The following is a 27,099-nucleotide window of genomic DNA, read 5'->3' as shown; positions in this document are numbered from 1 at the left end:
ATACATGCAACCTTTTACCCTATTGACGTGGAGGCAATATTAAGAATCAAGCCATCAAGGGCTGGTCACTCTGATCTTTTAGCTTGGCAGCCAGAACGTTCGGGTATTTTTTCAGTGCGATCAGCATACAAGCTAGCTTTTAGCGAGTTACCAGAACAGTGTGCATACGGATCCTCTAGCACTCGGACAGAGAAGGATCCATGTTGGTCAAAGATTTGGGGCTCTTCGGTTCCTCCTAAGGTGAAAACCTTCGCGTGGCGTGCTGCGTCTAATGCGCTTGCTACGGAAACAAACAAGCCGAGAAGAAATATGAAGGTTTCAGGACGATGCAAAATCTGTGAAGATGATATGGAGGATGTAGCGCATGCCCTCTGTCATTGTCCTCATGCCAGGAATCTATGGAATGTGATGCGAACCTGTTGGCATCTACCATCTGCTAAAGAGCTTCAAGTTTCTTCACCCCTTTGGTTTAGAACGATTGTGATGGAGATTCCAAATAATATGGTGGACTGTTTACTGTTGGTGGCCTGGAGGGCTTGGTATGCAAGGAATGAAATAACACATGACAAACCACTCCCATCAGTGGAAGGGTCTAAGAGGTTTTTGTGCAGCTACGCCAAAACACTTCGTGATATCAAGGAGCTCTCCACGGAGCAGATTCTGAAAGGGAAACAACCGTTACTCTTCCCAGATTCGCAAGCCGGGCCTATTCTAATTAAGGAGCAGGCACCTGATGTTCCTTGGGTTAAGCCCCCGGTGGGCTGGGTTAAGTTAACAATTGATGGATCTTTCCGTGCAGAGGATGGCACAGCAGGAATCGGCATGGTACTGCGGGATGATACAGGCGAAGTTATTTTTTCAGCTTGCCAGTTTATTAATTCTTGTGAGGAAGCTTTTGAAGCCGAATTACTGGCTTGCTCTGAAGGTTTAGGCCTTGCCATCCAACATTGTCAGCTACCAATACTTATCGACTCTGATTGCACACAACTCATATCAGCTCTGAAGAATCCAGCGCAGGACCGTTCGGCATTCCTGCATATTATCACAGGGATTAAGAATTTAGCTAGTTCTACTCGTGTTTGCAACTTTGTAAAAGTGGATCGTAGGCAAGTTAGGGTTAGTCACTGTCTTGCTAACTGGGCAAGGACAGAGCGCCAATCTATTTTATCGTTCGGTTCTGGTCCTCCTGTGTTTCTCCAGGAGCTGGAATTGGAGCGCCTTGTAACCCCTGTTGCTTAATAAAGATCTAGTTTTACCCGCAAAAAAAAAAAAAAACCGTACACAGCACAAGTACTTGGCTCGGTCAGTAAAATTTACCATTTGGAAAAAAATTATAGTTGACAGATGAAAGAGAACGTACCAAAATCGAGCATTTCTCCTTCAGCTCAGCCACCGCTCCTGCGACCGCCCACCGACGCTCGCTTCCTCCGGTCTCCTGCGCAAGCACCGTGTTGACAGCACGGCCGCTCCTCCTTCCGGATCTCTGGGTGGGGCCGGTGCTGCGACCCCAGCAACGATGATGGACGGCAGCCCATGGTGGGCGCCTATTCGTCACGCCTGATGCGGTCATGTGCTGAATGTCCTCGTCTTCTTCCTGGAGAGCTTCAGCTACCCCAAGGTAGATCAGTGAAACTGGGTTTGGCCATGCCCGCTTCTCCCGATTCCTCTTGCTTCTCCTGTGAACTTGGCTCGGATTATTCTTTGTTTCTGCTCAGAGGTGCTGGATCTAAAGCAACAGTAGAGGCATCGCAGTGTGTATCAGTGGAGTGCAGCCTTTTGCTCATTAATTTCCCGTTCTTCATCTTTCATTTTCGTCCTTCTTCCTCCAATTTCAGTTAACCATAGCTCCAGCAGATTTTTTTTTTTCTTGAGATGTCTAGCAGAAAAACATTGAGAGACATGAAGCAGACCAACAGAGCCCCGAGCCAAGGTTTTTAGTACCGGCCCAACCCATGAATACCGTTAGACCAGTGAACGTAGTTAGCATAACTGGAGTTGGGCCTGTTAATAAAAATGGACGATCATTCAGCTTTTTTGTTGGTTCTCCTAGGTAGGTAATTTCTTTGACAAAATTCATTAAAAAAAGATAAATTCCTTGGGCTGCGAAGTAAAATCTGATTGATTTGCCTTTACTACATATTCAGTGCGACCCCACCACGGGCGTGGCATACGCCGCACCGAACTTCCTAGTTCCAATAATGGGTGGAGTGAGGGGCAGTCGTGGAGAGGTGTGTGGTGTCTCACAGAGACGAGACGCATATGGCTTCCGTAAAATGTATAATATCTCACAAGATTTCCCCCATGTTTGCATCTTCACCCCACCAACAATATCTACATGCATTATGTTTACACGTGAGACAAGGTCAAGAACCTAACTGCACATGCTAGCAATAGGGACGGAGGGGGAGAATCCTCAAGGTCAGGATAGGTATGATGATATTCGTTGTGATGCGGCCAAAATTGTGAGCATGCATTTGCTTAAAAAATAAGTCGTGAAATATATACTCAAAAATTGTGAGCATGCATTTGTTCTGGTCTACTACTTACACGGAGGGTCGCCCTCCCTTTCCTCTCCCCGATACAGATCTGAGAGGCGATTTTGAGAGTCCACCGCCGGTGAGGCGTGGGTTCCCTCTCCTCCGTCGGCTGCTCCGGCGGCGGGAGGGTGGGGGAAGCCCGTCTCACGGCGTGTATTCATGGTAGGGCTTGGCAGGTGTCCGGCCGGCGGCGCTTCGGAGGCGGAGGTGCTTGTTGGTTCGTCCGTTGTCCGCGCGGATCCCCTCCGGCGATGGAGTTCTGCGGGGCTTCACCGACCTGCGTGCGACTTTCCCTGCACCACGGCCAGATCCAAGTATGCGGTGGATGCGGATGCGGTTCAATAAGAGGATGATACGAGAGGTTCTTCGCGGTGGCGCCGGCGTTCCCGGCAGTAGTCTCTTCGGAGGCGGTGCTCGGTGACTTCCCGTCTGCGGTGTGGTGGGCTCCGGCGATCCAATGTTTGGGGAGCTTTAGCAGCGGCGCGCCATCGTCAGCTCCAGCTCGTTGTCGTCGTCGGGATCCAGAGGGCTTCCTTGTAATTTTTCCTTTGTTTCTGGACCTTTCTGTAAGTTCGGAGAATTAATATATCATCCCTTTCGCAAAAAAAAAAAAAAAAGTCGTGAAATATATACTCAAAAATTTACAATGATGCTTGATGTGCACAAGAATCTTAAAATTGCAACACGCCGGCCAGTGGCGTAGCCACATTGTGGCCTGTGTGGTCAATCTACCACACAGATTTCTGGTAAAACCTTTGTATTTTGGTAAAAAAAATAGTACAAAAATATTTAAAATAGGTCAAAATATATGTGTTTGACAGCACATATTTAAAATAACAACATAGAGTTTAAGTTCTCTCTCCGCCACTGACGCGGGCAATTACCTAATAAAATATATATTTACCATGATATAATATAAATTGAATATAAATATGAATAACTATTTTTTCGATAAAGAGATATATTAATATCAAAAGATACCAATTACACCCAGCTGCAACAACGCCTCACCCTAGTGGCAGTACGGATGTACACAGCCAAAAAAGATAAAAGAAAACTAAGAAATAAAAGCCAAAAAAGATAAAAGAAAACTATGAAATAAAAGTCTTGTTACAGCATTCTAGACCTAGCAATAGTAATACAACCACCACAGTGACAACAACTGAAATACAGACTCTCTAAAAACGATACCTCCAAGAAGGGAACAGTGTACCTGCACCGTCATCGCCCGACCAAAAGGTGTTAGGTTTTCACCCTGAAGATAGTCCCTTAGAACAATGCCTCCAACAAGGTTATTGTCACGCACAAGCAGTTAAGGTCAGACCTTGGGTTTTCACCCTGAAAGGTAAAACTCTGAACTTCACCTGTGTTACCTCCCCCACTTGCATACCACTGTTGCGGAGCCCGGAACGCCAAGCAAGTCCCTCAGCGTCACGGAGACTCGAACCTACTTTAGTCAATCCACCAATCCGGCCTTTATGATATTCCTTCTTCTGATTTCACCATGGACCAAAAATTCACTTGATATCAACACAGAATAAAGCTTCGCGCCGCTCTCTTCGGAACCAAACGGTCGGATTAAAAATATGGGTGCACGTGGCCGAATACCACCCAATCTAGCAAACTCCAGGCAAAAGATGCAATGTTTCATTCGTCGGCGGAGCTTTCCGGAACACATCTCTCCAGCCTGATCAAGACAAACTGGCCTCCGGTAGATCTACATCTTCACTTGCGAGAAACCTGAGGACCGCCACCAAAACAAAGCAAGACCAGCAGCCCCCACGCCACCATTCACTCTTGCCGGATCACCAGGGAAGAGGACAGCGGTGTGGATCATGCGTACCACCGCCGAACCACCACCGGGGGGCGGAGTCCGCCACCGCTCCACCCCTCCTCCATAGCTACCGGCGAAGAGCGTCAGGCCAGGCCAAGCAGCCGTGCCGCTCGGCTTCCTCCACCGTCGCCTCATCACCTCACATGGAACGCCGCCGCGGAAACCCTCTCCTCCCCCTCGTCGTTCGACGGAAGGGGCACCACCATCGCCACTAGGGCCGGGGCCGGCAGCAGCGGCAGCATGTGGGGCGGCTGACGAGGGAACACCTCGGCAATGCCTACGTATTGTAGACTAGGGTTTCGGGAGAGCGACGATGGAGATTCCGGGGACGAGATTAGGCACACGACGTACCCAGCTTCGGGTCCCCTCGGTGGAGGATCCCTACGTGCTTGCTAGCAATCTACTATATGATCATATGTATGTTTACGGGGCGCGCCGTAGGCGGAGATATGTTGTCTATATTCTGTCTCTCTACTCTCCTCTCTATTTCGGGTGCCCTGGCTAGCTTTATATATGCAACCAGCTTAGGGTTTTACAAGAGTCCTAGTCGACTACTTCTTCGGGTTGCCTTGTTGGGCCTTCTCCATATTTGGTCTTCTCCATATTGGGCCGAGCCGGGTATACTAATAATGGGTACCCGAAGGGTATGCCCATGTCAGTAGCCCCGAGTTTATAGGGAAGTCGAAGACTTGCGTAGAAACTCCAAGCATAACCATCTCCGAAGTCGAAGAAAATACAAGGCGAGGTCCATGCCGTAGATCATGTGTAGCGTAGATGATGTCGACGATTCTCGAAGTTAATTTTCTATCGGGTGCGCGGCGGCGCTCCCGGTGGGAGTAGCCCCCGAGTCTATGGGCAAGTGCTTGCACTTGGGCATAGACTCAAGTTGTACTACTCGATGAAGAACTTAACTATATTTACGGAGGACTTGATGAAATCCATGGGCTCCCGATGGGAGTAGGCTCCACTCGAATCGTAGAATCGAGTTGAGTCTACAAAGCTTGATTGTCGTAGATGCTTTGTCGAAGTTATTTTCTATCGGGCGCGCGACCAGCGTCCCGATGGGAGTAGCCCCGAGGCTACAGCCAAGTGTTTGCACTTGGGTGTAGGCTCAACTTGCTTGTAATTGACTCCACAATTTTTCCTCTTTCTTGTATCTTATCGAGAGGGTGAACAATACTCTCGATAAGAGTAGCCCCGAGCCTATGCGCAGGTGCTTGCACCTGGGCATAGACTCAAGTTGTACTACTCGATAAACAACTTGGCACAGCCCCTCTTTTTATCGACTCCAGGCCGTTGCTATTTTTATTTGACATCCATATCTATATTGTACAGGGATAACGGTAGTTGGGGCTAGTTCATCCGACGGATCAGGTACTAGTTAAGCTGCTCTAGTGGCAATCCGCAAAAACCTACTTCAAGATCACGTCCCTGGACATGATCTCGGGATCTGGTGTAAACTTCGACGGGTGCCGCTTAAGGTCTTACCATTCTGTCGAGTCCCGGTCATATTTTATCGGGTACCTAACGCGTCCGTTAGGATTTTTCTTCGTATCTGTTGATACGGATAAAAGTAGCAGAGCGCGAGTCTTCGGCGATGCCACGCCCGGCAGAACGGATCCGGGGTCTTACCTTCGCAAATTTGCGGCATTCAGAAATTGATCGCAACTTTGGCGTTACGAGAATATATTGTCGAGTGCCTTGTTCGGCTGATGCAATGACCCATTTTGCGGGTTCTTCTATATTTTTCTCTCGAGCTTGATGAGACAGCCGAATATATTGGTTCTTCTATATTGTCGTCAGGCACATCGCCGATGCTCTTGCTCAGAACAAATGACGAGTCATTGGACCCGAAGATTTGTCCATCCTTTTTTTTTCCTCCCTTTTTTTTTCTACTCCTCTTTTTTTTTTTTTTTTTTTTTTTTTGGTTTCTCCTTGATGATAATTTCGTCGAGTTCCTCCCTCAGGAAAATTTCTTCGGGTCCTCCTTCAGGAAAATTTCTTCGGGTCCTATTTGAGGATAATTCTTCGGCACCTCCTTGAGTATAATTCTTCGGCACCTCCTTGAGGATAATTTTTCGGCACCTCCTTGAGTATAATTCTTCGGCACCTCCTTGAGTATAATTCTTCGGGACCTCTTTAAGGACAATTCTTCGAGACCTTCTTGAGGACAATTCTTCGGGACCTTCTTGAGGACAATTCTTCGGGACCTTCTTGAGGACAATTCTTCGGGACCTCCTAGGAGATAATTTGTCGGGACCTCCTTGAACATAATTTTTTGGGTTCTCCTTGAAAAAGATTTTGTCGGGTACTCTTTTGAATTCGCCGGGTTCTCTCTTGAAGACAATTTCGTCGAGTGATTTTTTGATTTCATCGGGTCCTGTCCATTTTTGTCGGGTACTCTTTTGATTTCGTCGGGTTCCTCCCTTAAGATGATTCTTCGGGTTCTCTCTTATATACTTTGAATTTTGCTTTCTCCTGCACAAATAAACAAACTTTTTCTATCTTTCCCTTGACTCTCCTTTTCGCATGCGGTGTCAGATGTTCAGATTCGATGATATGTAAAGTGAATATATGCCGCGCAACCCCCAACTGTCGGGTGCGACGAAAGTAAACGATAATCAACTTTGTGCAAAATAAAAGAACACTTAGCTTTTTGGACACGCCGAAGTCGATGCATGATGAAGTCTTCGAGTGTAGATAATAAATCTAGCCAAAGTAGAAACCACCAAATAGCAAAAGTAGATGCCTTCATATTATTGATGAAGAAATAGCCAATCCCCAGAGCACTGCTGGGGTGATGTCATGATTGTTGCTTAGACGCCGTGTCACCATTGTTACTCGGGGCAAAGTCGTTGTCGAGCCCCCGAGTATTATCCGTGTCGCCGAAAGAAAGCCATTAAGGATGAAATACTGAAGATGAATTCCGAGATGAAGTACTTGAGATGAATCCATATTAAAGATTACACTATCATATATTGAAGATGAATCCGCCGATATCATAGAGGATGAATCCATTGACCCGAAGAATTCAGTAATAACCATAAAAGATGAATCCATTGATATCATAGAGGATGAATCCATTGACCCGAAGAATTCAGTAATAACCATAAAAGATGAATCCGTTGATATCATAGAGGATGAATCCATTGAGCCGGAAAAAATAGTTCCAGTAATAACCATAGAAGATGAATCCATTGACCCGGAAACGCGTCGGGTAATATTGTATAAGTGAACCAATAATAACCCAAAGAAAACCAATCCGATAATCCGGAGAGAATAAATCCACTGAGCCGAAGAAGATAAATCCACTAAGTCGAAGAAAAATAATTCCACTGAGCCGAAGAAAATAATTTCACTAAGCCGGAGAAGATATATCCAGAGCCGAAGAAAAGAAATTCACCAAGTAACCAAGTATATTTGTGGTAACGAAGTAATGACGCAACCCCCAGTATTGGGTATATTTGTTGTAATATTGTAATGGTACAGCCCTCGAGTATTTGGGTATGGCAAAAGTAAATAAATGAGTGAATCTTGGAGGAAGAGGAACACTTAGCTTTTTCATCGGGTGCGACGGGGTCACCGCTAGAGTAAGTCATGCAGCTGGCACAGTCGATGTAGGCGCACGACGCCTGGCCGGAAGTAGTCGATGAAGAGGACGTAATCGGCGTGGCGGATCCGTGCGGCGTTTAACCGAAAATATTCGACATGATGGAAGTAGTCGGCATGGAGGAGAGAATTGTCGAGTTCACGACGGGCGAGTCCCCGAATGCGGCGAATGTACTTGGCGAAGCTGTCGAAGCTTGTTCAATTCTGCAGTTATACGATGCAAAAACTACACACAAATAGCGGCACAAACCAAAAAATATTTGGCCAAATATATTTTGCAAGTAATAACTAATTGAAAATATAACACCTGATGATTTTTTGTGTTGGATGGCGGATTTGTGATTACGAATCCTCAATATCGAGTACAGGCCGGCATATGCGCGCCGATGGACCCGTGATGGCGAGGGACAGGTCGGCAACGAAGATCCAAGACAGACTATTTTGATCCAGACTTGAATATATCGATCAATTCTTCATTCAATGGGTACAAGAAGCATCCGCGTGTGGTTAAATCTGAGCATATAAATCAACTACTAGATAGGTAATTTAATGAAAGAAAAGAAAGATTCCATAGGATGTAGTAGTAATACTTAGCTTTTGATTTTGACTAATGAAAAGGAATAGCTCCTTCCCGTGTGAAGATGGGTGCTCTTTTCTTTCCTTGTACCATACGTAGATCGCTGATTTGGTCAGTGGAGGAAACACACGACGTAGCCGAAGAAAGAAAAAACGATGGAGCCTCCACGCGAGGATGCGATCTGGTCACGAATCAGTCACGCGCTTGCCGGATCGCTCCACGCTCGGGAGCGCGAAAAAATCCGGCCGATCGCCAAACAAAGCAGTTGATGATGAACTCGATGATGGATCTCGCCCGAATAACAAAATCCAGTCGCCGCAATTCCCACAGACGGCGCCAATTGACGAGGGAACACCTCGGCAATGCCTACGTATTGTAGACTAGGGTTTCGGGAGAGCGACGATGGAGATTCCGGGGACGAGATTAGGCACACGACGTACCCAGCTTCGGGTCCCCTCGGTGGAGGATCCCTACGTGCTGCTAGCAATCTACTATATGATCATATGTATGTTTACAGGGTGCCGCCGTAGGCGGAGATATGTTGTCTATATTCTGTCTCTCTACTCTCCTCTCTATTTCGGGTGCCCTGGCTAGCTTTATATATGCAACCAGCTTAGGGTTTTACAAGAGTCCTAGTCGACTACTTCTTCGGGTTGCCTTGTTGGGCCTTCTCCATATTTGGTCTTCTCCATATTGGGCCGAGCCAGGTATACTAATAATGGGTACCCGAAGGGTATGCCCATGTCAGCGGCGGTCCGAGGGGCGGCTGCGTGGGATGGGAGGGTTCCTCCGCCGCCGCCCGGGAGGGGGGCGGGAGAGGAGGTAGGGTTAGGGATCTATATGTCATATGAGTAACTAATGAATGTGCTTATCCATGACATGTGGAGTACTCACAAGGGATGTTTGGAAGAGCCTATTTCAGTGTCTCGCAGTGCAGCGCAAAAGTGTCCAAGTGCCAATCGATGTTCCCTGGAGCGCGTCATAGTGTTAAGGTCGCCTCATCATGGATTGTGGCTCCGGTCCTACCCAGGAACCGGCGACGGAGGACCCACTCCCGGCCAGTCTCCAGCCGTATGAACAATGGACGTTTGCAAGAGCCTACGGACGATCTTCCCGTGCGGCGCCGGCGGTGACCACGGCGGTGGAGGACTCACACCCATTCTGTCTCCTTCTGTATGAGCTGCATATGAGGATGATTGCCAGGATAGCCACAGCTGGTGCGGTAGAAGAAGAGGAAGATCGCAATGCTCAACAGAAAAATAGGGCGACACTGAGCTTGATGCTCCAAAGTGTATGTGTGTTATGTCTCTGTTACCATCCGCAGGCAATCCGGAACCACCGTGGTCTGTGGAAATGTTAGAGAAGATACGTACAAGCTGTCACCGAAGGCATGCAATTGTGCTTACTGCTTTTGCTCTTTTGACGAAAACGTGTGACCATTTAGTTGTCTTTGACTGTTGCTCCATGCCACTTGCCAGGGTCCTCGGACGGTCGCCGTCCTTGAGCGCGAGCAGCGGCTCAAGGGCATCCACGACATCGCGCATGCATGGCCGCTCCTTGGGCACTCTATTCAAGCACCGGTGCGCGATGGTTGCAGCACCCCAGGCCGCACGCGCGCGCTGAGTATTGCCCTTTCAATCCAGGGTCCATGATACGGTACAGCTTGTCCTCACGGCGCAGGTAGGGACGCGACCACTTCAGCAGATATCTTTTCCGACTGAGATACCGTGTGTCGATGGGCGGCCGCCCAGCTAGCAGCGCCAGGAGAACGACACCGAAGTTGTACACATCCTTCATCATGGCCTTCTCGTACCTCCGCTTACTCTCCTTCACCAGGCGAAAGCCCAACAGCTTTGCTAAGTAGTTCTATCACAAAAAAACAAGGTCAGAAAACATATTACTCTAATCTGATTCAATTCAATTTGCTATCTTACGGAAATGAAGCAGTGGCTCGTCAGGGCATGAGCAATGGAGGCAGCTGTTCAACTAGGCTTGGATAAAACTTTTGACATATGCATGCCATATTATGGTCCCATTAATATGTCTTTTTCTCAAAAGCTGATTTGGTTTTTCTTTTTCTCTCTCACATTTTCCACTTTATGGCTGAAGAGGTTGCCTCCTGATGGAGAGGCTGTCTCCTCATCCAAACCTACTTTGGACCACCCGAACCTAATTAAAGGTGTGAGGCAACACCCCTAGGGCTATGCATTGGGCATGCCCTCAACCTGCCTTGCGGAAGGGTGAGACCTCACCCACAGTGCTTTCAGAAATATTAGGTTCTAATCTATTGTGGTGGGCGACTTATGCGGCTTTTTGCATCCACGGCTTGCAAAAAAGTTGAGTTGCAAAACGATGGACCTAGAGGCAACGACTTCAAAGAAGCTTTGGTGACCGCACCACGCGTGGCCACGTCCTGGAAGCGTCTCACCACGGCGAGCTTTGCCGCAGTGCGGGTACGACTCCAACGCCGACGCGTTCGCCTGCGTCTGCGCCGACGGCTCGTCTCCCTGGGACGGACAGCGGGTTCGTGCCACGTTCGTGTCAAGGAAAAAAAAAACAAGTTTGGAGTCATTCCCTCCTGATGCAAACCCTAACGCCGCCATTCCTCTACTCGACCCCGCTTCTTCCCCACCTCCGCCTCGCCCCCAACTCCACGCCGCCCACCAAATCGCATCCGCCCCCAACTCTACAGGCCCTCACCCCCGTGCTGGATCCCGCCCGCGCCGCCGTCCGGACCAGCCACCTCCTCAACGCTAGGCCTGGGGGGCTACCTCGCTCCTTCGCTCGCCTCCTCCTCCTCCACCTAATCGTGGCATCCTGCTGCTCCTAACGGGGTCCAGCCAGACGGAGGAACAACGGAGCCCACCTTGCTCCGCTCGGGGACAAGAACGCCCCGTGGTAAGCCGCCTTCCCTTCCCTTCCCTTCCGCCACCATTTCATTTAGGACGCCTCATTCGTTTCTTGGGGATCCAGATTTCCATGGAATTCATCCAACCATGCATTGGGTTTATCCCGTCAAACCCCCACTAACCCCCCATTCAGCCCTTCCACGGATTCACCTCTAGATTTCACCACTTCCGTTAGTTAATCCCAATCGCTGCCTTGCCTTCCTCTTCATCGCGTGCTCTAGAAATTATTCTGCAGGTCGGGTGGCGATCCCTTTTTTTTTTTCCAGACCAAATCGCTGGAATCTACTATCAATCTTGGAGTATTCTTTTTTATACTCCCTCCGTCCGTCCCACGCAAGTTGTCTCAGATTTTGTCCTAATAATTCGGATGACACTTAACAACATCTTGACACATCTAAATAATCTGGACAAAATTCAGACTAGTTTTGATGGGACGGACCGACGGAGGGAGGGAGTATTATCATCATTCATTAATGGCCCGTTATGTATGTGTGCTCCCTTGAGTTTGTTTGCATTCATCGGATGATTTCGGCTTTAATATCATGCACATGCTCATACTTTCTACACAAAACAAATGTACTAGTAGTAACCTGTAAAAGATGCCCTCTTGCTGAATCTATTAAGTCGCTCCCAGTAAACAAAGCCGATTTACCATCATGTCTTGTTTCTTCCTGTTCCAGGATTATCACCACGAGGAGGACTATATTATGGAAGCTGTACGTAGTACCTGCCCGCAGCAGCCGAATGCTCATGCCAAGGGCTCCGGCGGTGCTGCTGCTGGGCACACCGTGGCCCCCCACGCCACAACCAATGTGTGCTGCCAACGTCTCCGGTGATCTGCTCAGGTTCCCTTCTACCTCTTCTACATGCTCTCTAGGTTTGTTGCAGCTATCTGGTGGTTGTCTCCTGTCCAGGGCATCATAAATATAAATAAGAGTGTTGTTGCTGCTGCTGCTTAGGTGTATGCTAAGTGAACAACACTACTAGGTGACAGCCAAGGTTGTGAATTTATCTTTTATTTTTGACCTGCTCATTTCTGGTTGTGAATTTTGGTTGCTCCAGAGAAAGGTTCGAGCTAATTTGGACCTAATAATCGCTAATTTAGCTTGCTGGGTTGGAGTTTTTATTTTCCGTGATGAGAATTTTGAGCTTTCATTGATCTTTTCTGGAAAAATGGGAGTGATGCTTGCTTAGATGTATTACTAATTAACCATAGCTGATGATCTTCTTATAGAAGGACATGGTTAATTAACTCTGCTTGTGGATGTGAAGCGTCTTATGCTTTTGGTGTGTATATATGAGCTCTAGAGGAGCACTTTATCCTTTCTAATTGATTGTTTGATCAACTTGGTCAAGTTCACATGTATATGATTTTACGTGTTGCCCTATATTTCTTTATGCTATTCGCGAGTTCTTGATGAGTATGTATGATCAACAAAATGACATGGGATTGTTCCCCATGACATGTAGGAGCTTCTCGACCTTAGTCAGGACCACCGACTAATGTTTGGTACCCGCAAGTTCATCAATCTCTTTTCATATATAAATAAATAAATGGGACTGCTGACGATACTACTTCTTAACGCAATAAAAGTTTAAATAACAACTGATAGTGGTGCCCAGCAATTATTTCTTAACGCAATAAAAGTATAAATAACAGTGGGTTACAATAGTGGGTCACCCTGCTTTGCCCCAGATTCCAACTTGAGTACAGTTGTGCATTCATTCTAATTACTTAATACATGCCTTGCCGTGATCAAATTGACCTATCAATCTTATATTTCTTTTATATGATCATTCATGGCTGATTTTGTGTGGCCCATTGAGTTTGGCTTCAATATGATGGATATGATTTAGCTCATACTTATTGACCTATCAATCTTATATTTTTTTATATAATAATTCATGGGCTGAGTTTGGCTTCAATATGATGGACATGATTTAGCTCATACTACTTATAGAAAAAAATGCACGGGTTGTTATGTTTGTCCAATGAAAACTCTGCTGCTGATTTATTAGTTGCTGCCACTAAACAAAGCTGCTATAGAGCTGACCATGATGCCTTGTCTCTTGCTGTTCCAGGATTATCACGAGGAGGAGGACTTTATGGCAGCTGGAAGAAGCTGTACGTAGTAGCCTCATGCTGATGGCAAGGGTTCCGGCAGTGTTGCCACTGGGGCTGGGCACAATGTGGCCTCCCATGCCGCAACCGTGGGGTGGTGGCAACGGCTACACCATCTCCGGTGATCTACTCAGCTTCCCTTTTACCTGTTCTACATGCTCTCTAGGTTGGTTGTAGCTATCTGGTTGTTGTCTCCTGTCCAGGGCATGATAAATATATTAGTCTTGTCTTGTTCTTTACTACTAGTCCTACTCATGCCTCCCTGATGGACTTTGTTCCTCTTCAAGTTATTCCGGTTTCCAAGTAATTGCTTGCTTCTCATTGCGACAATGCTTGTAGAACGTATATACATATGAATTTTCAAGCTTGTGTGTAGCTCAGTCAAGTGTTTGCTGTAGGCACCCTCAAGTTGATCCCCATCTCTTTTGGTTAATAAATGTGAGTGTTGTTGCTGCTGCTAGGTGTATGCTAAATGAACATAAGTACTATTTTATCTTTCAGACTTGATTTCATGACTAGTATTCTCATCTCATGCATCATTCGCTTTGTTTGTCATCACAGAGTTTCTTGCTGCTGCCCGTCCTGAATATGGAGCGTGTCTTGTAGGTGAATAATGGCCAACAGGTTCAGGACGTCTTCCTCCACCGGACGCGGGGGAAAAGAACGAGTGCAATGGATAGGTGCATCTCGCTGCCTTTATTTAATACTAATTGTGGTGTTTTGGCTACCCATGCAATGCAACCGCGAAGGTTGTGAATTTAGCCTTTTCTGGCTGCTCATTTCTGGCTGCCATGCAATCATTGCTGCAGAGAAAGGTTCGAGCTAATTTGGACCTGACAATTGCTAATTTAGCTTGCTGGGTTGGAGTTTTAAGTTCCGGTAACGAGAATTTTGAGCTTTCATTGTTCTCTTTTGGAAAAATGGGAGGGATGCTTGCTTAGATGTATTCATAATTAACGGTAGTTGATGCTCTTCATACATATATTGCTGAAATTAATTCCTTAGTATTCTAATTGATTGTTTGATCAACTTCGTCAAGTTCACATGTATATTTGATATGCTACTGATTTTACTTGTTGTCATATATTTGTTTATGCTATTGGTGAGTTCTTGATGAGTATATGATCAATAAAATGACATGGGATTGTTCCCCATGACATGTAGGAGCTTCTCAACCTTACTTAGTCAGGACCACTGACTAATGTTTGGTACCGCAAGTTCATCAATCTCTTTTTATATAAAAATAAATAAATGGGACTGCTGTCCCTTAGGTGCATGCTAAATTAATGTTAGTAGTTTAGCTAGCTTGCAAACTACGAGTGGCTAAATTCTGGATGCTAATTCAAGAGCACCTTGTATGTTGTAGCACTGCTGCACCTTAGGTGTATGGTGAACATATAAAACTGTAATATAAAGTGGGTTCTACAATTATCATATTAGTACGCTGATGCTCTGATTTTAAATAGCAGAGAAATGAGATGATTGTATTTAAGTTTTGCTGGCATATGTTGCAATTATAGGGCATATCAGCATTTAAGTACAGTCTGGCTAGGATCTTGGCTTTAATATGATGGCATGATTTAGCCCATGCTTTCTATAGAAAATTTAATGCACAGGTTGTCATGTTTGTCCAATGAAAACTCTCCTGCCAATTTTTTAGTTGCTGCCAGTAAACAAAGCTGCTATATAGCTGTCCATGATGCCTTGTTTCTTGCTGTTCCAGGATTATCACGACGAGGAGGACTGTATGGTAGCTGGAAGAAGCTGTAGTAGCTGCCCCCAGCAGCCTCATGCTCATGGGAAGGGCTCCAGCGGTGCTGCTGCTGCTGCTGGGCACACCCTTGCCTCCCACGCCGCAACCGTGGTGTGCTGGCAATGGCTACACCATCTCCGGTGATCTGCTCAGGTTCCCTTCTTCCTCTTCTACATGTTTTCTAGGTTGGCTGCAGCTATTTGGTGGTTGTCTCCTGTCCAGGACATCATAAATATATTGGCCCTGTCTTGTTCTTTAGTACTAGTCCTACTCATGCCACCCCGATGGACTTTGTTCATCTTCAAGTTATTTCCGTTTCCAAGTAATTGTTTGCTTCTCATTACGACAATTCTTGTAGAATGTAGATACATATGAATTCTCAAGCTTGTGTGTAGCTCAGTCAAGATTTTGCTTTTTGGACCCTCAAGTTCGTCCCCCATCTCTTTTGGTTAATAAATGCGAGTGTTGTTGCTGCTGCTTAGGTAGTTGATGATCTTCTTATAGAAGGACATGGTTAATTAAACTCTGCTTGTGTATGTGAAGTGTGTTATGCTTCTGGTGTTTATATATGAGCTCTAGAGCAGGCCTTTATCCATATTTATTGCTGAATTTAAATCCTCTTGCTGAATTTATTAGTCGCTGCCACTAAACAAAGCTGATTTACCATCATGCCTTGTTTCTTGCTGTTCCAGGATTATCACAACGACGAGGAGGACTATATGGCAGCTGCAAGAAGCTCTAGTACCTGCCCGCAGCAGCCTCATGCTCATGGCAAGGACTGCTTTATCTTCAGACTTGATTTCGTCACTAGTATTCTCTTCTCGTCATTCTCTTTGTTTGTCATCGCAGAATTTCTTGCTGTCGCTCGTACTGAATATGGGGATTGCCTTATAGCTGAACAATGGGCAACAGGATCAGGTCCACTTCCTCCACTCGGACGCGGGGGGAAAAGAACAAGTGCAATGGATAGGTGCATCTCGCTGCCTATTAGTAATAATTGTGGTGTTTTGGCTTCCCATGCAATGCAACTGTTGGTGATCGCGAAGGTTGTGAATTTAGCTTCTTTTTTTGACTGCTCATTTCTGTCTGTGATTTTTTGGCTGCCACATAATCATTGCTGCAGAGATGGTTCGAGCTAATTTGGACCTGACAATTGCTAAATTACCTTGCTGGGTTGGACTGTTCAGTTTCAGTAAAGAGAATTTTTAGAACTTCATTGATCTCTTCTCGAAAAGTGGGTGTGATGCTTGCTTGGATGTATTCTTAATTAATGGATGTGAAGCGCGTTATGCTTCTGGTATTTATATATGAGCTCTATAGCAGCTCTTTATCCATACTTATTGCTGAAATTAATTCCTTAGTATTCTAATCGATTGTTTGATCAACTTTGTCAAGTTCACATGTATACTTGATATGTTGCTGTCCTATATTTGTTTATGCCATTGGCGAGTTCTTGATATGATCAGTAACATGACATGGGATTGTTCCCCATGACATGTAGGAGCTTCTCAACCTCACTTGGTCAGTGGTCAAGGTTTGGTACCCGCAAGTTCATCAATCTCTTTCCATATATGAATAAATAAATGGACTGCTGCCCCTTAGGTGTATGCTAAATTAACGATAGTAATTTAGCTAGCTTGCAAACTATGACTGGCTAAATTCTGGCTACTAATTCAAGAGTGCCTTGTATGTTATGGAACTGCTGCACCTTAGGTGTATGGTGAACATATAACACTGTAATATAAAGTGGGTTCTAGAACTGTCATATTCATATGCTGATGCTCTGATTTTAAATAGCAGAGACATGAGATGATTGTATTTAAGTTTTGCTGCCATATGCTGCAATTATAGGGCATATCAGCATGTAAGTACAGTCTGGCGAGGATTTTGGCTTTAATATGATGGCATGACTTAGCCCATGCTTTCTATTGAAAAACTAATGCTAATAGGTTGTCATGTTTGTCGAATGAAAACTCTCCTGCCGAGTTATTAGTTGCTGCCAGTAAACAAAGCTGCTATAGAACTGGCCATGATGCCTTGTTTCTTGCTGTTCCAGGATTATCACGACGAGGAGGACTATATGGTAGCTGGAAGAAGCTGTAGTAGCTGCCCGCAGCAGCCTCATGCTCATGGCAAGGGCTCCAGTGGTGCTGCTGCTGGGCACACCCTCGCCTCCCACGCCGCAACCGTGGGGTGCTGGCAAATGGCTACACCATCTCCGGTGATCTGCTCAGGTTCCCTTCTACCTCTTCTACATGCTCTCTAGGTTGGTTGCAGCTATCTGGTGGTTGTCTCCTGTCCAGGGCATCATAAATATATTGCTCTTGTCTTGTTCTTTAGTAGTCCTACTCATGCCTCCCTGATGGACTTTGTTCCTCTTCAAGTTATTTCCGTTTCGAAGTAACTGTTTGCTTCTCAATACGACAATGCTTGTAGAATGTAGATGCATATGTATTTTTCAAGCTTGTGTGCCAAGATTTTGCTGTTGGCACCCTTAAGTTCGTCACTCATCTCTTTTGGTTAATAAAGGCGAGTGTTTTCCCTGCTTCTTAGGTGTATGCTAAATGGACAGCATTACTACTTTATCTTCAGACTTGATTTCATCACTAGTATTCTCTTCTCATCATTCTCTTTGTTTGTCATCGCAGAATTTCTTGCTGCCGCTCGTCCTGAATATGGAGATTGCCATATAGCTGAATAATGGGCAACAGGTTCAGGTCCACTTCCTCCACTCGGACGCGGGGGAGAAGAACGAGTGCGATGGATAGGTGCATCTCGCTGCCTTTTAATAACAATTGTGGTGTTTTGGCTTCCCATACAATGCAACTGTTGGTGACCACGGAAATTGTGAATTTAGCTTTTTTTTACTGCTCATTTCTGTTTGTGATTTTTTGGCTGCACACGATGTTTGCTGCAGAGAAAGGTTCGAGCTAATTTGGACCTGACAATTGCTAATTTAGGTTGCTGTGGGTTCGAGTTTTTAGTTACGGTAATGAGAATTTTGAGCTTTCATTGATCTCTTCTGGAAAAATGGGAGTGATGCTTGCTTAGATGTATTCATAATTAACGGTAGTTGATGATCTTCTTGTAGAAGGACATGGTTAATTAAACTCTGCTTTTGTTCAAAACAAATTAATCTCTGCTTCTGTATGTGATGGGTGTTATGCTTCTGGTGTTTATATATAAGCTCTAGAGCAGCTCTTCATACATATTTTGCTGAAATTAATTCCTTAGTATTCTAATTGATTGTTTGATCAACTTCGTCAAGTTCACATGTATGCTTGATATGCTACTGATTTTACTTGATGTCATATATTTGTTTATGCTATTGGTGAGTTCTTGATGAGTATATGATCAATAAAATGACATGGGATTGTTCATATACCATGACATGTAGGAGCTTCTCAACCTTACTTTTGGTACCCGCAAGTTCATCAATCTCTTTTTATATAAAAATAAATAAATGGGACTGCTGCCCCTTACGTGCATGCTAAATTAATGTTAGTAGTTTAGCTAGTGGCTAAATTCTGGATACTACTTCAAGAGCACCTTGTATGTTGTAGAACTGCTGCACCTTAGGTCTATGGTGAACATATAAAACTGTATTATAAAGTGGGTTCTACAACTATCATATTCATACGCTGATGCTCTGATTTTAAATACTAGCAGAGACATGAGATGATTGTATTTAAGTTTTGCTGGCATATGTTGCAATTATAGGGCATATTGGCATTTAAGTACAGTCTGGCGAGGATTTTGGCTTTAATATGATGGCACAGGTTTTCATGTTTGTCGAGTGAAAACTCTCATGCCGATTTTTTAGTTGCTACCAGTAAACAAAGCTGCTATATAGCTGGTCATGATGCCTTGTTTCTTGCTGTTCCAGGATTATCACGACGAGGACTGTATGGTAGCTGGAAGAAGCTGTAGTAGCTGCCCGCAGCAGCCTCTTGCTCATGGCAAGGGCTCCAGCGGTGCTGCTGCTGCTGCTGGGTACACCCTCGCCTCCCACGCCGCAACCGTGGGGTGCTGGCAATGGCTACACCATCTCCGGTGATCTGCTCAGGTTCCCTTCTTCCTCTTCTGCATGCTCTCTAGGTTGGCTGCAGCTATTTAGTGGTTGTCTCCTGTCCAGGACATCATAAATATATTGGCCCTGTCTTGTTCTTTAGTACTAGTCCTACTCATGCCTCCCCGATGGACTTTGTTCATCTTCAAGTTATTTCTGTTTCCAAGTAATTGTTTGCTTCTCATTACGACAATGCTTGTAGAATGTAGATACATATGAATTCTCAAGCTTGTGTGTAGCTCAGTCAAGATTTTGCTGTTGGCACCCTCAAGTTCGTCCCCCATCTCTTTTGGTTAATATTATAAATGTTCTGTCCTTGGTTGCTATGTGTCACTTTCCATGCATATTGTTCTTTTAATCATCACTAGTATTGATATGTACTTGTTTGCACAGTACTAATTTTGTGCTATTTTTTTTGACAAGACGTTGTCCGGAGCGTGCAGCGGAGCTGGGTGAAGGGAGCTGCACTGCTTTACCTCCACCCTCGCTGACGTGTGATGGCGGCGAGTTCAGCACGCCGCTACCGTGGCAGCGGTGGCCTCACAGGTGATTCCTTGGGTTGCCCTTTGATGTTGTTTCAGCCATCGAGGGTGACTTATGGTGTGCATCGGCATTTGTTGATGTTCTGTTCTTTTGGGGGCTATGGAAATTCTTGATGATGTTTGTATGCCACATGGGTTGTGCTGTATGCACTAGTATTGTCTGAGTTGAAGTATATTATTTGTTGTGCAGGTTTGAATGTCCAAAAAAGAGGGAAGGTCATGGCAAAAATTTCAGTACTCCCTGGTTGTTGTCTTGGTATATATTCCTTAGTTGCTGACCGGAGCAAGGATGGGGTGTCCGTGGAGCTGGGCCAAGGTAGCAGCGCTGCTGGTTCTGGGCCGAGGCCCGCTGACTATTGAGTGCGACCTAACTGGGCCAAGCAGGGAGAAATAGGGCATCGTCAGGAGCCAGCGGTGCTGTTTCTCTTGTCATGGTAAGAACGGAACGACGCTCTCAGTGGATTACACTGCCTTGCATGTATTTGGGTACAGGTTCAGTTGAATGGTGCATTTTTTGGTGATATGATTGTTAGCGATATGGTTATCTCATGACATAATAGGTCTTTCTTTTCTTGGTTGGTTTTATTCATTTTCTATTTCACGAATATGCGGTGCTTCAACCTTTAGGAATTTGTGGTGCTTTTCTGGTACAGGAATATGCCGTTGGTCGTGTAGTTGAATCACATGGTTTCCATGATATAGCGAGGCTTGTTCTCTGGTTTGCATGTCCTATAAATTTCCTTTGCTAGTCATATATCATCTATGCCATGTAGTTCAGAACTATGCACACGTTGTCTTCTAACTGGAGTTCAATTATAAATGTTCTGTCCTTGGTTGCTATGTGTCACTTTCCTTGCATATTCTTGTTGTTTTAATCATCACTAGTATTGATCTGTACTGGGTTGCACAGTATTAACTGTGTGCTATCAATTTTTTTTGAAAGGCATTGTCGGGAGCGGCTAAAGCTGGGTGAAGGGAGCAGCGCCGCTTCACCTCCGCCCTCGCTGACCTGCGATGGCGGCGACTTCAACAAACCGCTACCATTGTAGCGGTGGCCTCTCAGGTGATTAATTCGGTTCCCCTTCGAAGTTGTTTCGGCCATCGTGGGTGCGTTCTGGTGTGCATCGGTATTCATTGATGTTCTTTTTTGGGTACTGTGGAAATTCTCGACGATGTTTTGTATGCCACATGGGTATTGTCTGAAGTGAAGTATATTATTTGCTGTGCAGGTCTGAATGTCCAAAAAAGAGGGAAGGTCATGATGAAATTTTCAGTACTCCCTGGTTGTTTTCTTTAGTTGGTATAAACTCTTAGTTGCTATTTCGTCCTGGTGGTTTGGGCCAGAATTTCTGCTTGGCCCAGCTCTAATTTTTCATTGAAAACATTTGAAACTATTGGACATGAAAGCAGCAGCGGGAGAGCGATTGTGGCTGTGACTGCAAGGGGCAGCAGTAGGGCCAGCAAGAAGGAGTGGCTGTAGGAGGTGAGGATGATGCTTGGATATCAAACACATGTCACAGCAGCAGCCCGGTGCGTCATCATCACGTGTCAGAAGCTGGAAGAAGACTGGACCAAATAGGAAGTCCATCTCTATGTATGCTATGCCAGCAGATATCTTGGATCCTAGTCAAGTTTGTAATTCGTGTTGTGTTGGAATAAGTCCATGTGCCAGGTCGTTTGGCGTAAATTATATGTTTGATGCTGTGCATTCGTTCGTGCATCGGCTGATTTGCCTTGACATTGTATACTTTCGTTGTGGGTTGGAGTTTATGTTCAGATACTCCAAATGAAATGCTATCTTATTATTATTATTATTATTATTCAGTGCTTTTTTCTGATCTGGATGCACCAAAAATAGAAGAGGTTGTGTCAAATTTTCTTGATGCTCTTTGCTGATTAATTTATGTCTTGTTAACTTCCTTTTTTAGTTTTCAAAGGAAAATCCCAGATTTTCTTGAGGCTTATTATGTATACAACCTGAGGCGGAAAATCGTGGTTAGCTTGGACGGGCGAACTGATATAGCTAGCAGATTTTTACGAGTGTAAACAATCATATCATCAGTAGTGTTCATGAGACGGGCAAACTGATATAGCGGTATCCAGCCCGATCGGAAAGTAAGGCTAACCTCGTGTATCCAGCCCGAAGCCAAACATGGCGACTGGCCCGAAATTAAACCAGACATGCTCGAAGAGACATGTTTCGCTCGGAAATACGCATATATACTAGATAAGCGGTTCAAATTAAGTCTCCCACGATCCTCCTGGAGGTCGTTCGGTTGGTGTAGAAAATTTTACTCCCGTGATTTTAGGAACTGAATCCTCCACCAATGCCCGTAATTAAAGGTCCCGTAAAACCAGCCCGATTCGTGAGGAAATAGATGAGCTGCAGTTGAAATTAGCCTCGCGATTAGGTTAGGGTTAGAAGAGAACTGCAACCGCCCTACCTCGCGATTCCCCTCTCCCCAATCCATGGCGCGACCATATGCTCCCTGCTCGGTCGCCGGCCACCAAGGCTTGCCGCCGCAGCTACGGCTACCTTCTCACGGTCCGCTCCCTCGCCGGCGCCACAAGCCCCCGCCGCGTCTCCATCCGCGAAGGCCTTGCGCCGGCGACGGCGTAGACCGATCTAGCGCGCCTCCGGATGTTGATCGCCGCCACCGTCGGCAGCCCACTTCTGCCGGAATGCTCAAGTTCTGAGTTTGTGCCCGACCTGAATCCTCTTCTCCCCCGATTCAATCTCAATTCAAAATCGCTTCTTTCCCGATCCTTTCTCGGGGTCCAATCATTTCTGCACTTTCCTATCAAAGCATCCTATCAAATTGTGAGTTTTATTTCCATAAATACTTAGATTATGCAATTCTTACACATATCAGAATACCATTATAGATAGGGGTAAGGCCATTTCTTGAAAATTACCCATCCTTCAACATTATCTGATTTCCAGTAAGCTGTCAAAGTCTTCTCTTTTTCTTAGGTCATTCCAAGTTGTATAGAAAGCTCCATCTATTGTTTGCTGTATATATGGTGTATTTGTTCTGTGGCCATACCTCATTTTTCACATGCACCATTGTTTTTTCTTCTTTTTAGTCCACTAATGAGCAATTACTCTTAACTTATTTTCATTCTCCATCGACTTGTATTAACTAGGCAAATGAGATCATAAGCTCAATTTCTTAACTTTGACACTATCAGAGATAGACTTCTTATTCACTTGGTTTTTTTTTTTTTCCGATGTAGATTAGTTGGTCACTAGTCATTTTCTGTACATGGCTGATTAGGACTCCATTTCTTATGATTTTGCATCAATATGTGTCCAACCATTTTTGTACTTCGCATTTGATGATCAGGGTTTTGAACAAGCTAGCTGGCGGGATATATTGAGTTCACCAACTTGATTGCCTGGCATGCTTCTCGCCTCCTGGTCACTACGAGGTCCTTCCTGCACCAGGAAAAGTGGATGATGTAGGTAGTTATTCTTTGAGATATGCATTTCCTCCATAGTTCTGTGTAAATCAAGTCGTGTGCATAATTATCTCTGTCGACGTCTAGAGAATAGTGCATACAGATTGTCATTTCATCCTCAACTCATCCTATTACATCATATGAGTTCTATTTATGCAAGTACTTAGATTATGCAATTCGTGCACATACCAGAGTGTCCATTATAGGTATAGTATGGCCACTTCCTGATAAAATGACCATTTACAGTGTCTTCAACCTTATCTGATTTCCAGTAGCCTTCTCTCTCTCTTGGTAATCAGAGTTTTGAATGTGCTGGCTGGAGCCTGGATGAAATTCTGTGTTGATAATGAACTGAAACAAAAGACTTTTTCATGAAGTCTTTATGTAACCTGACATTTTCTTATGCCTCAACTTCGTGCTCTGAACATTTAAACTAGCCATTATCCGAGATGTACCAAATTATTTCTGTTTTCATATTAGGATATACATGGTTAGGTTCTTTTCATTCTCCAACCAAATGTTTCTTTTCTGCCCCTTTTTATTAACCACGTCGCCTAAACAAGGGCTGCTACTGAGCCTGATTCATAGCCTACTTTTCTTAAGTTTGGCATTAACAGAGATAGACAAACTTATGACTTATTCACTTGGCTATCCTTTTGCTGTTGTAGACTAATTTGTTACTCCATTCTAATGAAGGCTGAGATGCGTCACTTTTTGTATCAGTTTATCACGGTCCACCCATTTGGGCACATTCCTTTTGGTGATTGGATCAGTTCTAAACGAGCTGGCTGCAGAGTTCAGTTACTTAGTTGCCTGGAATGCTGCTCACTCCCTACCAGCCAGTGGGTGCAGGTAGTTATTAATGCATTTCCCTAATATGAGTTTTATTTCCAAAAATACTTAGATCATGCAGTTCCCGCTCATATCAGAGCGTCCATTATAGAGTGTAAGGCGATTTCTTGATAAAATGATCATCCTTCAACCTCATCTTATTTTCCAGCAAGTAGCAAAGTCTTCTATTTCTTATGTCGTAGAAAGCTCCATCTATTGTTTGTCGTATTTGTATGGTTTATTTCTCTTTGGTCTTTTTTCTTGTTAGACAATCAATGAACAGTTATGCATGCCGTTGGCCGTGTATAAATATTTCTTTTTGTTATAGTTGATGCACAATGTGTTAACTCAGTTAAAAATTGCATGGCTATGGATTTAAGTCATTTCAAATTCCCCGCCCTTCACTAGGAGCACGTGATCAATCTCTCATTTTTTAAATATGTGTTGTAGAAATATATATTTTTTTCCTGGTGAAGTTTTTCAACATTTAATGTTCATACTTGTCTTAAGAACCCATCTGGTACTGACTTGCATCCTTGTGTGCGTCTATCAGCCCAGTGGCATCACAGGAGCACTAGAGAAGACTTCTTGCACGGAAAAAAAGTAGATTTGTATTATTTAAACATACTAGCTAAATCAGTAATGCATGCACCTAATTTTTGTGGTGATTCCCTCAATCAAGCGTACTAGCTAAATCTAATGGTTCTTCAACCCATGCATGTTAGGCTTCATGGCTCTGTTCCCCTTGCTGACCAGCCATACATCTTGGCTCGCCTCCGGCGCTTCGGTCCAGCCTGACCCAGCCAATCTTCCTCCAGCGATGTTGCTGCTGTGCTGGCCGAGGCCTCTTGCGCCTCACGGAGGGTTGTTGGCTTGGCTGGCCCTCTACTTCCCACTTCACCTCTGCCCTTGTTGCCGTGCAACAGCGGTGAGGTCCCCACGGCAGCGGTGGCTTCCTCTACGCCTCTATGGTTTAGTTAAGTTATCAGGTTCCTCTCATTTTTCCTCTATGTATATGTGATACCATTTCCATCGAGCTGATGAACTATATTTTGATGTGTCTTACAGTTATGTTTGGATTTGCTTTTCTTTTGCTAGGTCTGTTCATTTTCGGATGATGATCCAGTTATACATCCGTTCTTCTGAAATTCTCAATGAGGAAGAACCGTTGACCTGAATTGAGGAGACCTCGTAATTCTTTTGTTTGATTTTTTCTGTAGTTACTTTAGTATTCTATAAAAAATATTATGTGGAAACTTCGAAAGGAATATATAATAAAATAATAGAATTGCAAAACCGGAGAATTAATTAATAAGATTTGATTTTTCTTTTCGCACCCTCATGGCCTTTCTATCCTTCTAATCAAATTTTATGATTCAAAACAAAGCGGCTAGAATTTTCTTCTAGTATATATACTCCTCTAGAAGAGCATTCGTTTCTACAAATCAGAGGTTTGTGATGGCATGTGTGTCAATAGGCAGTGGCCTGATTTATTTATTCACCAGATCTATATTTGCACCCAGAGGGATTCTTATCTTTTATTTAGTCTTTTTTGTTTTTTGTTTCAGAAATTCCCCTTGCTTTTTCGTTCTGGTTCCTCTTGATGACTGGACACCAATTTTAAGTTTAAGCATTGTATGGAAAATATTTTATACATTTATGCAATTGTTCTGAGTACTCCATTGGGACTGTTATATAGTATCCTTTTTCGAGTCAATATCTTGTATTATATATATTTTTGGTTGTTGTCTGATGATGACCAAACTAAATACTTTCATTCTTTTGATGCAATATCACTTGGTACGCTGCGGAAGAAATTTGGAGATCTGAACTGAGGAGACATATGTTTACATGGTTTGTGTGTCCTCCAAAAAATACTACCTTTTTGGCCTGTAGTTGCAAATAAAAAAGATCCATTTTTGTTGTTGATGTTTCTTCACATCTGGAAAAATGGTTTGATATTAACTGTTTGGTCACCTGCAAATAAAATACGACCTTTTACTACAATTATATTCAAGCTTGATGGACTTTGTTGGCTTACTTGCGTGGCTTTTCCTGGTATGTGGCCTGGTTGTTCCGGCTTCAGCAATGACGTTTTTGTGCTGTCCACAGCCTCGTGTGCCTCACGCATGGTTGTGGGCTTGGCTGGCCTTCGGCTACATCTACTTCCTGCTTCACCTCTGCCCTCGCAGTCGTGCGATGGCAGGTAGTTTACCGCGGTAGAGGTATCCTCCTTTTACACACCTCCGTGGCTTAGGTAAGTTATCAGGTTCACTTCTTTTTCATCTACGTATCTGTGATATCATGACCATCAAATCGATGAACTAGGTTTTTATGCGGTCTTCAGTTTTGTTTGATTTGCTTTTATTTTCCAAGATCTGTTTGTTCGCCAATGAAGATCCAAATTGTACTTTTGTTCTTCTGAAATTCTCAATGTGGAAGAACTGGAGACATGAATTTAGTAGACCACATCAATCTTATGCTTGATTCTATTTCTAGAGTCTGTTCTTGTTTCTACAATCTTGGATTTTATCTATTTTGGTTGTTATTAGATGATGATCAAATTAAATACTTTCATTTGTCGCTATCTCATGGTGCAACGCGAACTGAGGTGACATATGTTTACATTGTTTATCGCTCTTCCCTATTTCGCTTGTAATTGCAAATAAAAGAGATCCATTTTTGTTGTTGATGTTGCTTCAAATCTGGAAGAATGGCTTGATGTTAATAGTTTGTTCATCCTGTAGAGGGAAGCATAGATGAACGGGAACACTGGCCAGGATTAAACAACACAACAATTATCAAACATTGTCGTGTTACCTCTCTTCTGGTAGATTATAGACATCTCTCTAGA

General features: G+C 44.4%; 1 protein-coding gene, 1 long non-coding RNA gene, 3 other non-coding genes and 1 pseudogene across 9 annotated transcripts; all 6 read left to right on the top strand.

Moving 5' to 3' along the window:
• The first annotated feature begins 11,610 nt into the window (after positions 1–11,610).
• On the top strand, positions 11,611–19,696 carry LOC124665242. Of its 5 annotated transcripts, none has more exons than XM_047202662.1 (4): positions 11,611–11,701; positions 12,147–12,311; positions 13,549–13,754; positions 14,150–14,339. In XM_047202662.1, exons 2-4 carry the CDS (start codon positions 12,211–12,213, stop codon positions 14,200–14,202), a joined length of 360 nt encoding a protein of 119 aa, XP_047058618.1. In that variant the 5' UTR covers positions 11,611–11,701; positions 12,147–12,210; the 3' UTR covers positions 14,203–14,339. The 5 variants fall into 5 exon arrangements, 1 of the variants encoding a protein (XP_047058618.1); XR_006990521.1 differs by lacking the exon at positions 11,611–11,701 and adding an exon at positions 19,228–19,696 and having other exon boundaries at positions 12,152–12,311; positions 13,549–13,709; positions 14,150–14,268; XR_006990519.1 differs by lacking the exon at positions 11,611–11,701 and adding an exon at positions 17,398–17,570 and having other exon boundaries at positions 12,152–12,311; positions 13,549–13,709; positions 14,150–14,268.
• A 647-nt stretch (positions 19,697–20,343) lies between these two features.
• On the top strand, positions 20,344–21,246 carry LOC124668600. Its single transcript, XR_006991761.1, has 3 exons — positions 20,344–20,386; positions 20,896–21,015; positions 21,182–21,246. It is a non-coding gene; the product is annotated as an uncharacterized LOC124668600 (long non-coding RNA).
• A 4,106-nt stretch (positions 21,247–25,352) lies between these two features.
• On the top strand, positions 25,353–25,433 carry LOC124668754. Its single transcript, XR_006991842.1, has one exon. It is a non-coding gene; the product is annotated as a small nucleolar RNA Z159/U59 (small nucleolar RNA).
• A 557-nt stretch (positions 25,434–25,990) lies between these two features.
• LOC124668743 lies at positions 25,991–26,086 on the top strand (annotated as a pseudogene).
• Positions 26,087–26,630: 544 nt separating this feature from the next.
• Positions 26,631–26,712, top strand: LOC124668753. Its single transcript, XR_006991841.1, has one exon. It is a non-coding gene; the product is annotated as a small nucleolar RNA Z159/U59 (small nucleolar RNA).
• Positions 26,713–26,938: 226 nt separating this feature from the next.
• On the top strand, positions 26,939–27,083 carry LOC124668895. The gene has a single exon (XR_006991962.1). It is a non-coding gene; the product is annotated as a small nucleolar RNA snoR137 (small nucleolar RNA).
• The last annotated feature ends 16 nt before the right edge of the window (positions 27,084–27,099 follow it).

Source organism: Lolium rigidum, chromosome 6, assembly GCF_022539505.1.
Source record: "Lolium rigidum isolate FL_2022 chromosome 6, APGP_CSIRO_Lrig_0.1, whole genome shotgun sequence".
NCBI lineage: Eukaryota > Viridiplantae > Streptophyta > Magnoliopsida > Poales > Poaceae > Lolium > Lolium rigidum.
This window is presented reverse-complemented; position numbering and strand designations above follow the sequence as displayed.